Here is a 13,129-nt window from a genome sequence, read left to right as displayed (position 1 = left end):
CAACCCTTGGTGGGTACGCTTTTACATGAAAGAAGACCCCCACCCACACCCACCCCACCCCACGCCACCCCACCCCTCACCTTCTATGCAACCTTTTATTTTTAAGCACTATTTATAAAGTTAGCAAAAGCTGCTTTTGATCACATATATGGCACATGCAATCACAGCTAGGATATCTATCCATTCATGTTACACATCAATAATATAAGGATGGAAATCGATAATCAGAAGATCGATCCTTTTACCCGATGAAATTATTTTTCAAATTAAAGTATTAACTGGAGGACGGCTTATATTCGATCCTGATATTAATGTGAGAGGAGGAACAATTGAAATTTGAGTAGGTCTCTTGTGAGACGGTCTCACGAATCTTTACCTGTGAGACGGTCAATGCTACCGATATTCACAACAAAAAGTAATACTCTTAGCATAAAAAGTAACAATTTTTCATGGATGACCCAAATAAGAGATCCGTCTCACAAAATACGACCCGTGAGACCGTTACACACAAATTTTTGCCTTGAAATTTAGCGTTTGAATTGCGAAAAGAATATCATGAATGAAAAATATTCGACCAAAGTTATATTCCACATTAATTGGATTAAGTCTGTGTGATATTCTAATAATTCTACTACATATAATGCTTTTCCCAGAGTAATTAAATGAAAGTACCTGTCAAGAAATGATAACTAAATTAATGATTTGGTAGCCAACAACAACATTGTGATTGAACCTTGTTTTGGCCTGCTCAATTATGACTTTTGATGTGTCCTTTTTCTCCTAAAAAAGAGGGAAAAATACAACAAAAATCTCACGCATATACCATTAAGAAGGTTGTTTAGATGGACTAATTAATATTTAGATTTTGGACTGACTCACAATGTCATTTATGTTTTAGATTGTTTGACTAGAGTTATATTTCTAACCAAAATTTTATCCTTCGGTTAAATATTTTTCTAGTTTTTTATCTTCCTCGATTTTGTTTATTTAAGATAAGACAGTAAATGATTACACATCATTGTTTCATTTTACGATTAGACTCAAGTTCTACAAATAGTTAAAATCATTTGTTATCCATGTATATTGATTTGCCATCTCTGTATCGTAGATCAGACCAAACATGGCTATAGTCATATACTTGGGACTTGTTTAAAACTGAATCATATAATAAATGCACAGGCCATTTTTTAGAAATAAAATTTGTGCGGTCATCTGCCAAATTCTGTCGGCACCTCGTTTGTTGGCCAACTTAGAGTTTTATAATTCAAATCCGAGTGCAGGATCTGTCATATTTCAATGAATCACACAAGATACCAAAGTTAATGACGATCAAATTATCAAAGATGTAATGCCATTTTCGACTAAACTCGCATTAACAAATAGTTAAATGTAAGATATATTGTACATGCATCACAGCACACTATATTAAAACCTTTATTTTGAAACCACGACATTAAATTCATCTGTTATGAAAAATGTTTCAACAGTTTAGCTATATAAAGAGCCACATCTCCATTCTCAAAATAGTGAGTGCGCCTCATGAATTCCATGTATCCATACTTCTGCACTTACTCAGTCTGCATCCGAAAGGCGGAAAGGGTATAACGAATCCATGGATTCTTGATTTAATTTATGTTTCTACCCTTGAATTCTACGGGAAACTGATGGATTCAATCTTCTTGTCTTTCTAAAGTTGACATGTTAATCATGGTGCCATGTGTTACTTTTACATGTTTCCAATTATTGTTGCTCAGCAATTCTTTAACTTTTCATAATGATCTTTTCTCCCTGCAGATATGGAATTTTCATGAAGGAGTTGAGAAGTTTTAGTCCAGCAAAAGAGATTTTGATAACACAGATGCCGGCCTCAACGTATTTCCCTCTTCGTTGGGAGAGCACCGGAGATCAATGGTGGTATGCTTCGCCAATCGATCTCGCAGCAGCCAATGGACACTATGACTTGGTACGGGAGCTTCTCCGCCTCGACGGCAATCACCTTATAAAACTGACCTCCCTGCGCAGAATCCGCCGTCTCGAAACCGTGTGGGATGACGAAGAGCAGTTTCATGATGTGGCCAAGTGCCGATCACAAGTTGCAAGAAAGCTACTATTGGAGTGCGAGATCAAGAAAGGCAAAAACTCACTCATAGGGGATGGTTATGGAGGATGGCTTCTGTACACAGCTGCCTCTGCAGGGGACTTGAGTTTTGTGCAAGAATTGCTCGAAAGGGACCCCCTTCTCGTGTTCGGAGAAGGAGAATATGGAGTCACCGATATTCTATATGCGGCTGCGAGGTGCAAGAATTCTGAGGTTTTCAGGGTGGTTCTGGATTTTACTGCCACGCCGAGGATTACCTCGAGTGACTGGACCGGGGAGGTCCCTTTGGCTTATAAGTTCGAGATAATGAATAGAGCTCTTCATGCTGCAGCTAGAGGAGGTAATCTGAGGTTACTGAAGGAGCTTCTCCATGATTGCTCCGATGATGTGTCGTCGTATAGGGACAATAAGGGTGCAACCATCTTACATGCAGCAGCCGCCAAGGGTCAAGTTGAGGTCAGAACTCTAATTTCATCTCTTCACACACTTTGTTTCTTGATCTTTTCGTCTTTTTTGAACACACACTGGCTTGACTCGAATCCATCTGTTGCCCTCAAACTTCTGTGTATTTCAGATTGTCAAAGATACCGCGATAACATGTGGACTTATCGACTCTATGGACAATGGAGGCAATACAGCATTGCACGTAGCTGCTCACAGAGGCCAGCTAGCAGTTGTTGAGGCTCTAATTCTTGCATCACCAGCATCAATCCACGCCAGAAATAGTACTGGAGAGACATTCTTACATGCTGTTGTTACTGGTTTTCAAACATCTAGTTTTCAGATATTGGATCGCCAGATAGAGCTCATGAAACATTTGTTGAGTGGGAAGATTTTCGATATTGAAGAAGTCATCAATGCAAAAAACAACGATGGCAGAACCGCGCTTCATTTAGCCATCATAGGGAACATTCATTCTGATATAGTGAAACTACTCATGTCTGTCAGCTGTGTCGATAAGCACATCCGTGATGTAAATGTGATGACTCCATTAAATATTCTCAAGAAACGGGCTCGTTCTGCATCGTCTGAACAGGTAACCAGGCAAGTGATATCAGGTGGTGGAATTTTCGAATCTCAGGACTGTTCGGCTAGAAAAGTTATTGCATCCCATATAAAGAAGCAAAGCATAGGTAATAGTCCAGGGACTTCGTTTAGGATCAATGACACTGAAATTTTCTTGTGCACGGGAGCAGTGAGTACATCAGAAGCCACTCGTTCTGCAGCAGGATCGACCATTTTATCAACTGATCATAGCCAACGTGACTCAAGCATGAAAACTCACAGTTCTCCCAAAATCCATAAGTCCGGTTCTATGAAGTTTGCGTCAAGACGGATAAAACGCCTCCTTCATTGGCCAAATATAAGAAACAGAACCTCAGAAACCTCCCCGAAGAAATTGGTAGATGGAACAAAATCTGTAAGCACTTCAGAAGGAATTCCAGTTCCTTTGAGGCAGAGATTTTCAAAACCATCACCACTTCCTAACAACAAACGAGCACTTTCGGTGAGGAGCAATCAGCCAAGTCCAACTGCGAAGAAGAAACTAGCTTCAGGGATGATCCATGGATGCGATGCAGGCCATTCCACATTTTATAGCCTCTCACAGATCACGTTCTAGTTCTTTCTCGAAATTATCCATGTCCTCACATAGCTCTTTGGATGCACAACAGGGTACCCAGATTGAGAACGAGATTGCAAGACACATCAGCTCTAATGTTCTGAACGAAAATTCGATTCCCAGACAAACAGGTTTGGTAAACAAGAGGTTTCTAAACCAGTACTTGTGCTTTGGTGGTGCAGGCCAACCTGTGGAGGCTCCTGCTTCTAGTTTACAACCGTATGAAGTTTACGAGCGCACTGTGCTATCAACAGCTTGATCAAATAGCCCAAATGATAACTTTGTCAAACTGCGGAGAGTAACAAGTCTGTTCGATCTGTTGGTTAAAATATGTATATCTCAACTCAGAATGTACGATGCCCACCAGCAAAAATGCTTCCTTGCATGTTTCGGTCTCTTCAAAATGAAAATTGTATGTTCCTCTTATGTTTTCGATCATCTCAGTATCATCGATTAATAATAAATATTGAGCAAAATCTTTATTCGAGCCGATCTGAAATTGCTGGTTGAATCCCAACTTCGTATCATCGAGCTCAGCCTGGCAAGCTCATTTATTTTCCAGATGAACACAATAACCTTTCGAAATGAAATCAGTCGGAAAGAACAGAGATCAATTTAAATTGTTGGCAAAGATCTCCAATAATTAACAGTGCAAAGACAACAGAATTTCCTTTTTCCTCTTATATCTAGTAATATTTACGTAGCATATCTATATGTACAAAATGAATAACCCAGAGTTTCAAATGTCTATCTACTTTTCGTTACAACGCTTTAATCAGAGAATAATAAAGAACAAAACACAAAATTTGTACTTGTGAAAAATGTTTATTGAAGATGCACAAAATCAAAAGCATCAACTAAATCAGACTCTTTTGGCTGCGGAACAATCCTCTCAATAATGCGGCTAAAACTTTTATGACTAACCATAGTATCCAGCACTTTATCTTTCAAAACAGTATCCCGTGAAGATGCATCCCCTGCATTCCCTGATGAGAAAATCATCTCTGAAATGCGGTCTTTGGTCACCTGCCTTGCATATTTATTCATCTCCATTGAAGTCACTAAATGATAAACATACACTACTTTTTCCTGCCCCAGCCTGTAACCTCTGCTTATGGCCTGCCTTTCAAAGGATGGGTTCCATACAACATCCAACAGCACAACCCTTGATGCGCCAACCAGGCTTATTCCTTCCGCGCAAGCCCTTTGTGATGCTAACATTACTTTGGCCGGACTACATTTTTCATTAAAGCGATTGATGGAAACTTCACGCTGCATTTCGTCGAGTTTCCCGTCCATGTAAATCACTTCCCTCCCTTCGACCCACGATAAATGTGTTTCTATCAGATGTTGAATGTGGAGCAACGGGTCAATATATTGGCAGAAAATCAAAACCTTTTCTTTGAGTAGAGCAGCGAGCCGGATAAGTTCGATAACAAACTTGGTTTTTGCTCCAGCATTGGTGTCTGTTTTTAGGTTTTGCAGCTTTCTTCTGAAATCAGAGAATTCTGGATAATTGGAGACAAGCGAAGGGTGAACTGAGATCAAGGATACCATGTAATCTTGCTCTAGAAACTTGTGGACCCGAGTGACGTTTCGAATTAGGTTAGTTTGCAAGTTTGTAGGCTTCAAAAGTATTAAAGAGTGCCTCACTCCTGGGAAAGTCTTTTGAAGTATACAGCCTTTGTGTACGTGGACAAACAGGTGGATCATGGATTGAAGCTTCTTTAATCCATCTTCACCTCTGCTTTTCTTGCTGATAGAACTAGTTATATATTCCCATTCCCCTTTTGCTGCATCCTGCCTTGGCTTTTTCCGAGTCATTTTTCCAATTCTACACGTGATTTGACTAGAAAATCTTGGATTCACCAGACACACTGTATTGTAAAGTTCAGAGAAATTGTTCTGAAAAGGTGTCCCTGATAGAATTATATGCCTATGGGTGGTTACTTTTGTCAAGGCCTTCCACATTAAGCTTTGGCTGTTCCTAGGGGTATGCCCTTCGTCCAGAACTAAAAGACCTGGCATTTCCAGGAGTATTTTCCTGAATTGCTCGTTTCCTGTTTTCTTCCCATGTTCTCCAGCAAGTTTTTCGAACAACTGGTAGCTAATTCCTAACTCACTTCCACCCTTTTTCCAGGAGAAAAGCTTTACTAAGCGAATAAAATCCTTGCTTGTTTTGTGGTCTACTTTATGACCACCGACAACACTAGCAGCCATCGAGGTTTCTAGTGTAGATAACTTGGTTTCATTCATGTTGTGGAATGGTAAGTCAACCTTCCATTTTTTGAATTCTTGTTCCCAAGGTGATGAGCATGCCTCGTGGAGCTATGATCACCGGACAACATGTTGGGTATAGCTTTAAAAATGTTTGGATAAATACTATGGTGAGCCTGTTTTGCCGGTGCCAGGGGCATGTGAGATTATGCAGCCTCTACTGCCATCAGCAGGCAGACTCTTTAGTTTCTTGATGTCGGTATCTCCAGCAATGTTCTGCCACATAACCTTAAAGCCTTCAATTTGATGTGGATACATTTCTTCTGCACCTTGAGGAATTAATTCCATGACCGTGCTTTTGGGCTGAACACCACAATCCCGATTTCCATTACACGTCCCCTGGAGCTCGATATCATTAATGATAGAATCCTCCTTCAATTCTTTACCTTTCTTTCCCCTTTTCTCTAGATGTCCCACATACTGCAGGAGATAATTGGACATTTAAACACCGAAAAAAAATTCCAGTAATATAAGTACTTACTATATAACCTGTATTCAAATGCAACATGCTTGTATAATTTTAGAAAAGTGGCACAAAGGGTAAGATGATAAACTTACAAAAGGCGGTAAGGCATATTTTATTTCCAGTATCACATCGGGAACAGTATTTGCACCTGATGCCTATTTCATCATCAACATAAACATCATGCTTCCCTCTGCGGCATTGCGCTGCTGGACTTTCGTCGATCTCTGGGTAGATACTATCATCTTTATCAACCTGGAAAGAAGTTGTGCAATAGAGCTTCTATTCATCAATTGTAAGACATAAACAACAGATTAAAAGTATCAACGCAACCAAGAAGAAAAGCAGGTCAAGGCCAGCGAGTATGGGCACCTAATCCTCCACTTTTGGCATTTTTCATGTTGATACATAACTCTAAGATCGGCAAAGATTCCTAGATTCGTTCGTGCATAGACACTAGACGCTACGGTTCTAAATCGAGCACACCTCATTTTTTTCTCATATAATCCACCGAGTATATTTGTAGCATAGGTTACTAAAACACAGATTATTAATGGAACAATCCAATCAAGACATCAAGAATAAATAAACACAAACTAAAGTTAAGAATTTGGGAGATATCAATATGCACCTTTGAAATATCTGTGCTACCATCACCAGATTCCCATAATCCCATCTCTAAATCACAGAAAAGAGAATCGATTTCCATCACCCAATCCGATTTCTTCGGTAAACATGGCTCGTCCTCCTCAACCTGAACTTCAATGGCAATGTTTCTTTACTCGAATCATCCTCCGCAACAGCAACTGGTTTCTCTTCATGTGAAGAAGAAAGTGGGCAGAAATAATGGCCATGCACTTATAAATAGGGGGTCATTTTGCAATTCATAAGCATCTCATTCACAGGCTTCTCCGTTGTGATTTCTTATTTCTCCTGTTAGTTCTATAATATTTGTAGAGTATTTGTTATCTTGTATTAAAAAAGTGTGTGTTCTTTTTGGAAACACAGTGAGTAGTTGTACACTATAAAATATTATAGTGGAATTCTTTTCATCTTACCCGTGGTTTTTACCCTAATAATTTTTAGGGGTTTTCCACGTAAATCTCGGTGTCCAGTTTATTCTTTATTTTCGGATTTTATTATCTCAAATTCCGCACGTTGGACCAACAAGTGGTATCAGAGCCTTGGTTTAAAATTTCTTAAAATTCTGAGTATGCTATGTGGTTGCAGCCTACACTGATCTTCCACATCAGAAAAGATTTTTTGAGATTTTTTATTAAGACGGGATTATTTTGTCCAGTCTACCAAAATTGTTATAGACATAATGGCAAGAAGGTACGAGATAGCAAAGTTCAACGGAAGCAATTTTATGCTGTGAAAATAAAGATACAAGCAGTTTTAAGAAAGGAGAATTGCTTGGCGGCTATTGGAGATAGACCGGTGGAGATTACGGATGATGGAAAGTGGAATGAGATGAATGATAATGATGTTGCCAATTTACACTTGGCTATAGCAGACGAAGTATTGTCAAGTATCTCTGAGATAAAAACAGCAAAAGTTATCTGAGATACTCTGACAAAGATGTACGAGGTCAAGTCGCTACACAACATGATTTTCCTAAAGAGAAGGCTTTATACTATTCGGATGGCGGAATCCTCATCGATGACCGACCATATCAATACACTAAATACTCTATTTGCCCAACTCACTTCCATGGGGCATAAAATAGGGGAAAATGAACGTGCGGAGCTTCTACTTCAAAGTCTACCAGATTCATATGATCAACTTATCATCAACATTACCAACAATATTCTTATGGACTTTCTAAGATTCGACGATGTCTTAACTGCGGTTCTCGGAGAAGAAAGCCGGCGCAAGAATAAGGAAGATAGGTTGGTAACTTCAAAGCAGACAGAGGCTTTGCCGATGATAAGAGGAAGATTTATGGACTGTGACTCCAGTGGGAGTCAAAGACGAGGTAGATCAAAGTCAAGAAGTAAGAAGAAAAATATTTACTGCTTTAAATGTGGCGGTAAAGGGCACTTCAAGAAAGAGTGTACGAGTATCGATAAAAGTTCTCAAGGAAATGTGGCCAGTACTTCAGGCGGTGGTGAAATATTATTCAGCGAAACAGCAATTGTTGCGGAAGGCAGGCACAAGTTTTGTGACACATGGATTATGGATTCATGTGCGACGTGGCACATGACGTCTCGGAGAGAATGGTTTGATAATTATGAATCAGTCTCAGGAGGATCTGTATTCATGGGAAATTATCATGCCTTGGAAATCGTTGGGGTCGGTACTATCAAAATTAAAATGTTTGATGGCACCATTCGCACCATACAGGAGGTACGACATGTGAAAGGAATGACGAAAAATCTTTTGTCCTTGGGGAAATTGGATGACATCGGGTGCAAAAAACGTATCGAGAAAGGGATCATGAAAATTGTGAAGGGTGCGCTTGTGGTTATGAAGGCGGAAAAGGTTGCATCAAATCTGTATGTACTTTTGGGAGAAACACACAAAGAGGCAAAACTAGCGGTTGCATCAATTGGTTCAGGAGAAGAATTAACAGTGTTATGGCATAGAAAGCTCGGGCATATCTCAGAACGAGGGTTGAAAATTCTCTCAGAACGGAAGCTGCTGCCGGGACTTACAAAAGTATCACTACCTTTTTGTGAGCACTGTGTTACCAGTAAACAACACAGATTACAGTTTGGCACTTCTACTGCCAGGAGCAAAAGCATATTGGAGCTGATTCATTCGGATGTTTGGCAAGCACCGGTTGTATCCCTAGGAGGAGCGAGATACTTTGTCTCGTTCATTGATGATTTCTCTAGGAGATGTTGGGTGTATCCAATCAAGAAGAAATCAGACGCTTTCCAGATCTTCAAAGATTTCAAAGCGCGGGTTGAACTTGATTCAGAAAACAAAATCAAGTGTCTGAGGACTGACAATGGAGGAGAATATACCAGTGACGAGTTTGATGCATTTTGTCAACATGAGGGCATCAAGAGACAGTTCACGACGGCTTACATACCTCAACAGAATGGAGTGGCGGAGCGGATGAACAGGACCTTGTTGGACAGAACAAGAGCTATGTTGAGGACTGCGGGTCTAGACAAGTCATTTTGGGCTGAAGCAGTCAAAACCGCTTGTTATGTTATCAATCGTTCTCCTTCAGTGGCAATTGATCTGAAGACTCCGATGGAGATGTGGACCGGAAAGCCGACAGATTATTCTCATTTGCATACATTTGGAAGTCCTGTGTACGTTCTGTACAATGAGCAAGAAAGATCAAAGTTGGATTCGAAATCCAGAAAATGTATCTTCTTGGGTTATGCTGATGGAGTAAAGGGGTTTCGCTTGTGGGATCCTACTGTTCACAAGCTTGTCATCAGCAGGGATGTTATCTTCGAGGAAGATAAAGTAAAGGGAGACAAAGGCACACCGAATTCAGAAACTACTATTTTTCAGGTGGAAAACAAGACGAACGAAGGTCAAGTTTCTTGTGAAGCAGTACCAGAGCACGAAGAACAAGAACATGTTGAGTCTGAGGTTTCCAATGTGAGGCAGTCAACTCGAGACAGAAGACCACCAGTTTGGCTTTCGGATTATGTCATTGAAAGCAACATTGCATATTGTTTATTATCAGAGGATGGTGAGCCATCGAGTTTCCACGAGGCTACTCAAAGCTCGGATGTATCCTTGTGGATGATAGCAATGCAAGAAGAGTTGGAGGCATTAGACATGAATAAAACTTGGGATCTTGTTACATTACCATGAGGAAGGAAAACCATTGGAAACAGATGGGTCTATAAGATCAAGCGTGATGGCAATAACCAAGTGGAGCGGTATCGTGCTAGATTGGTGGTAAAAGGGTATGCTCAGAAAGAAGGCATTGACTTCAATGAGATATTTTCTCCTGTGGTTCGGCTTATAACATTCAGAGTGGTGTTGGCATTGTGTGCGGTATTTGACCTACATCTAGAACAGCTAGATGTGAAAACAACATTTCTTCATGGAGATCTTGAAGAAGAAATCTATATGCTCCAGCCATAAGGTTTTGCGGAAAAAGGCAAAGAGAACTTGGTTTGCATGTTGAACAAATCTCTGTACGGTCTCAAACAGGCGCCGAGGTGTTGGTACAAGAGATTTGATTTCTATATCATGAGCCTTGGATACAACAGACTGAGTGCAGACCCTTGTACATATTTCAAGAGGTCTGGTGATGATTATATTATTTTGCTGTTGTATGTGGACGACATGTTGGTAGCAGGCCCCGACAAAGATCAGGTCCAAGGATTGAAGGCACAATTGGCTAGGGAATTTGATATGAAGGACTTGGGACCAGCAAACAAGATTCTAGGGATGCAAGTTCACCGAAATAGAAGTAACAGAAAGATTTGGCTTTCCCAGAAAAATTATTTGAAGAAAGTCTTGCAACGCTTCAACATGCAAGATAGTAAGCCAATTTCGACCTCTCTTCCTATTAACTTCAAGTTATCCTCCGAGATGTGTCCTAGCAGTGAAGCAGAGAGGATGGAGATGTCTCGAGTACCATATGCATCAGCAGTGGGAAGTTTGATGTTCGCTATGATCTGTACAAGACCAGACATTGCTCAAGCAGTGGGTGCAGTTAGTCGGTGTAACGCCTCGAAAATTTAAGGGTCCACGCGAACCACATGCATGCAATTGTTTAATTCCCTTGTATTTTGATTAAATGTTTTAATTGCATTAATTAAATATGTTGTGCATATTTACATGTTTAAAATATATTTTCTACATGGTTGCATTAAAATGTATTTTTAAAGGTTATTCGAGTTGCGATCGAGGAACGGACACCGAGGGCTGAAAAATAGAAAATGTTTTTATTGGATAATTGTTTTTAATTATTTAAAATATGGGTGATGTTTTTTATTATTTTTGAAAATATGGGGTTTTGAGATGATTTTATACGCCAGGACGTAAATTTTATCGGTGATTTTTCAACAAAAATACGAACGTTTTGACAACCCGGCTAATAAATTCACAAACTTATTTAAACAAAACTATTTTAATATTTTAATTAAATTCTAATTAAGCATTAATGGACCTAATTTATATGCTTAATGGGCCTAAGCCTAATTAGTAATTAATTAACTATAAAATAAGCTAAACCCTCCCCAAACCTAATACTTTGCACGCCCCACTTCCCTAAAATTTACAAATTCTTTCTCCCTAGCAAAACATCACACGGCACATACAAAATAATTTGGAGAAGTTCAAAAGCTTCAAGGGAGTTCAAGCCATGATCGTTCGTCGCCGTTCTTCGATTCGTCAACGTATATCCGTGCGTAAATTACGCAAAGGCACGCCATACATCTCTTTTTCTCGTTCATCACATCATATTATTGTTTAAATTATATTTGAATGAAAAGCATGAAGTTTTTATGAATATTTTCGAAATATTGCATGTACATGAGGTAAACTTGTGAATTGTTGTTCCAAAAACATGAATATTATGTTGATTAGGGGCTGCCATGATTAGGATAGGTTGAGGGATGTTTTTACATGTTTTATGGAGTCCTTAATCACCCTAAAACGCTGCAACAAGGAGTAGAGGAAAGCTGGAACCGTAGGATGGGTTTAGACAAGGGCCGTGAGTTGTGTGTCTTCATGGGTGTGGTTTTGATGCATGGGGTCAAGGGGCTCAATCAGGGCTGGGTCAGGGTCAGGGTTGGTCTCGGCCTAGGGCTAGGTTGGGTCCTAGGGTGGCTAGGGTTCACGTTTAGGCTTGGGGAAGGAGTCCACCCGAAGTGGGACTCCTCCCATAATTACGCACAGGAGCTGTCAAGGAAGAAGAGGGGCGCTCGGCTAGCCTGGGGGCGAGCCAGGGTGGTTCATCAGGGTCCAAGGGTCATGGGCATGGGTCGGGCTGGGGTTTGGTGCGGCTGGCTCGCTGCTGGCTCGACCAAAAACAAGGAAAACGTTAGGAAACTAGCAAGGGAACGCGCAGGCTGGTTTTCTGGTTCAGAAGCTTCGCTGCTGGGTTGTATGGGTTGGATTGGTCAGGGCATGGTATGGGCATGGTCCAGGGAGGGTTATGGTGTGCTAGGCTCGGTAGTGGCTCAGCTGGTAGAGTCCTAGGATAACTAGGAGTCCTAGAGCAACTATGAAACTCATACACACATGTACAGATTTTGGGTCAAGTTTCAGGAAGGTTTTGAGCGGGCCAGGGGTTGTTTTTCGGGCTGGGCTTGTTCGGTAGGGTCCCTAGGTGAGTTGGCTAGGTTTTGACTCGAGGCGGCTCGGGCGTGGCTCGAGTAAATTGGGAGATGGCTCGGTGTGTTCGATAAGGTGTTAAAAAAAAAAAAATTAAAAGGCTAAAAATGAAATTATGGGTCCACGGGGGTGGCTCATGACTTGGAAGGGTAGAATAAATACTAAAAATGTTATGTTTAAAATTTGGGATAAAAATATGGAGTTTTGGATTTATCCGGGATTTAATCGACGCACGGAACGCTAATTAACGAGTTAATTGAAAAGCCTAGTTTTAAGTTTTATAAAATTATGAAAAATTAGGTTTAAGCTTAAATAATTATTAAAAGTCTAGGTTTTTAATTTGGAAATTTTATATTAAGGTTTGGTTTAATTCGAGATTAAAACGTGTTAATACGTCTTATTTAGA

General features: G+C 40.2%; 1 protein-coding gene and 1 pseudogene across 1 annotated transcript; one reads left to right on the top strand and one right to left on the bottom strand.

Moving 5' to 3' along the window:
• Positions 1–1,307: 1,307 nt before the first annotated feature.
• Positions 1,308–4,206, top strand: LOC142530929 (uncharacterized; annotated as a pseudogene).
• A 184-nt stretch (positions 4,207–4,390) lies between these two features.
• LOC142530930 (SNF2 domain-containing protein CLASSY 3-like) lies at positions 4,391–7,279 on the bottom strand. The gene is made up of 3 exons (XM_075636866.1): positions 7,091–7,279; positions 6,555–6,714; positions 4,391–6,416 (listed from the first exon to the last, which is right to left on the bottom strand). Exon 3 carries the CDS (start codon positions 5,973–5,975, stop codon positions 4,545–4,547), a length of 1,431 nt encoding a protein of 476 aa, XP_075492981.1. The 5' UTR covers positions 5,976–6,416; positions 6,555–6,714; positions 7,091–7,279; the 3' UTR covers positions 4,391–4,544.
• Positions 7,280–13,129: the final 5,850 nt, after the last annotated feature.

Source organism: Primulina tabacum, chromosome 17 (assembly GCF_025594145.1).
Source record: "Primulina tabacum isolate GXHZ01 chromosome 17, ASM2559414v2, whole genome shotgun sequence".
Lineage (NCBI taxonomy): Eukaryota > Viridiplantae > Streptophyta > Magnoliopsida > Lamiales > Gesneriaceae > Primulina > Primulina tabacum.
This window is presented reverse-complemented; position numbering and strand designations above follow the sequence as displayed.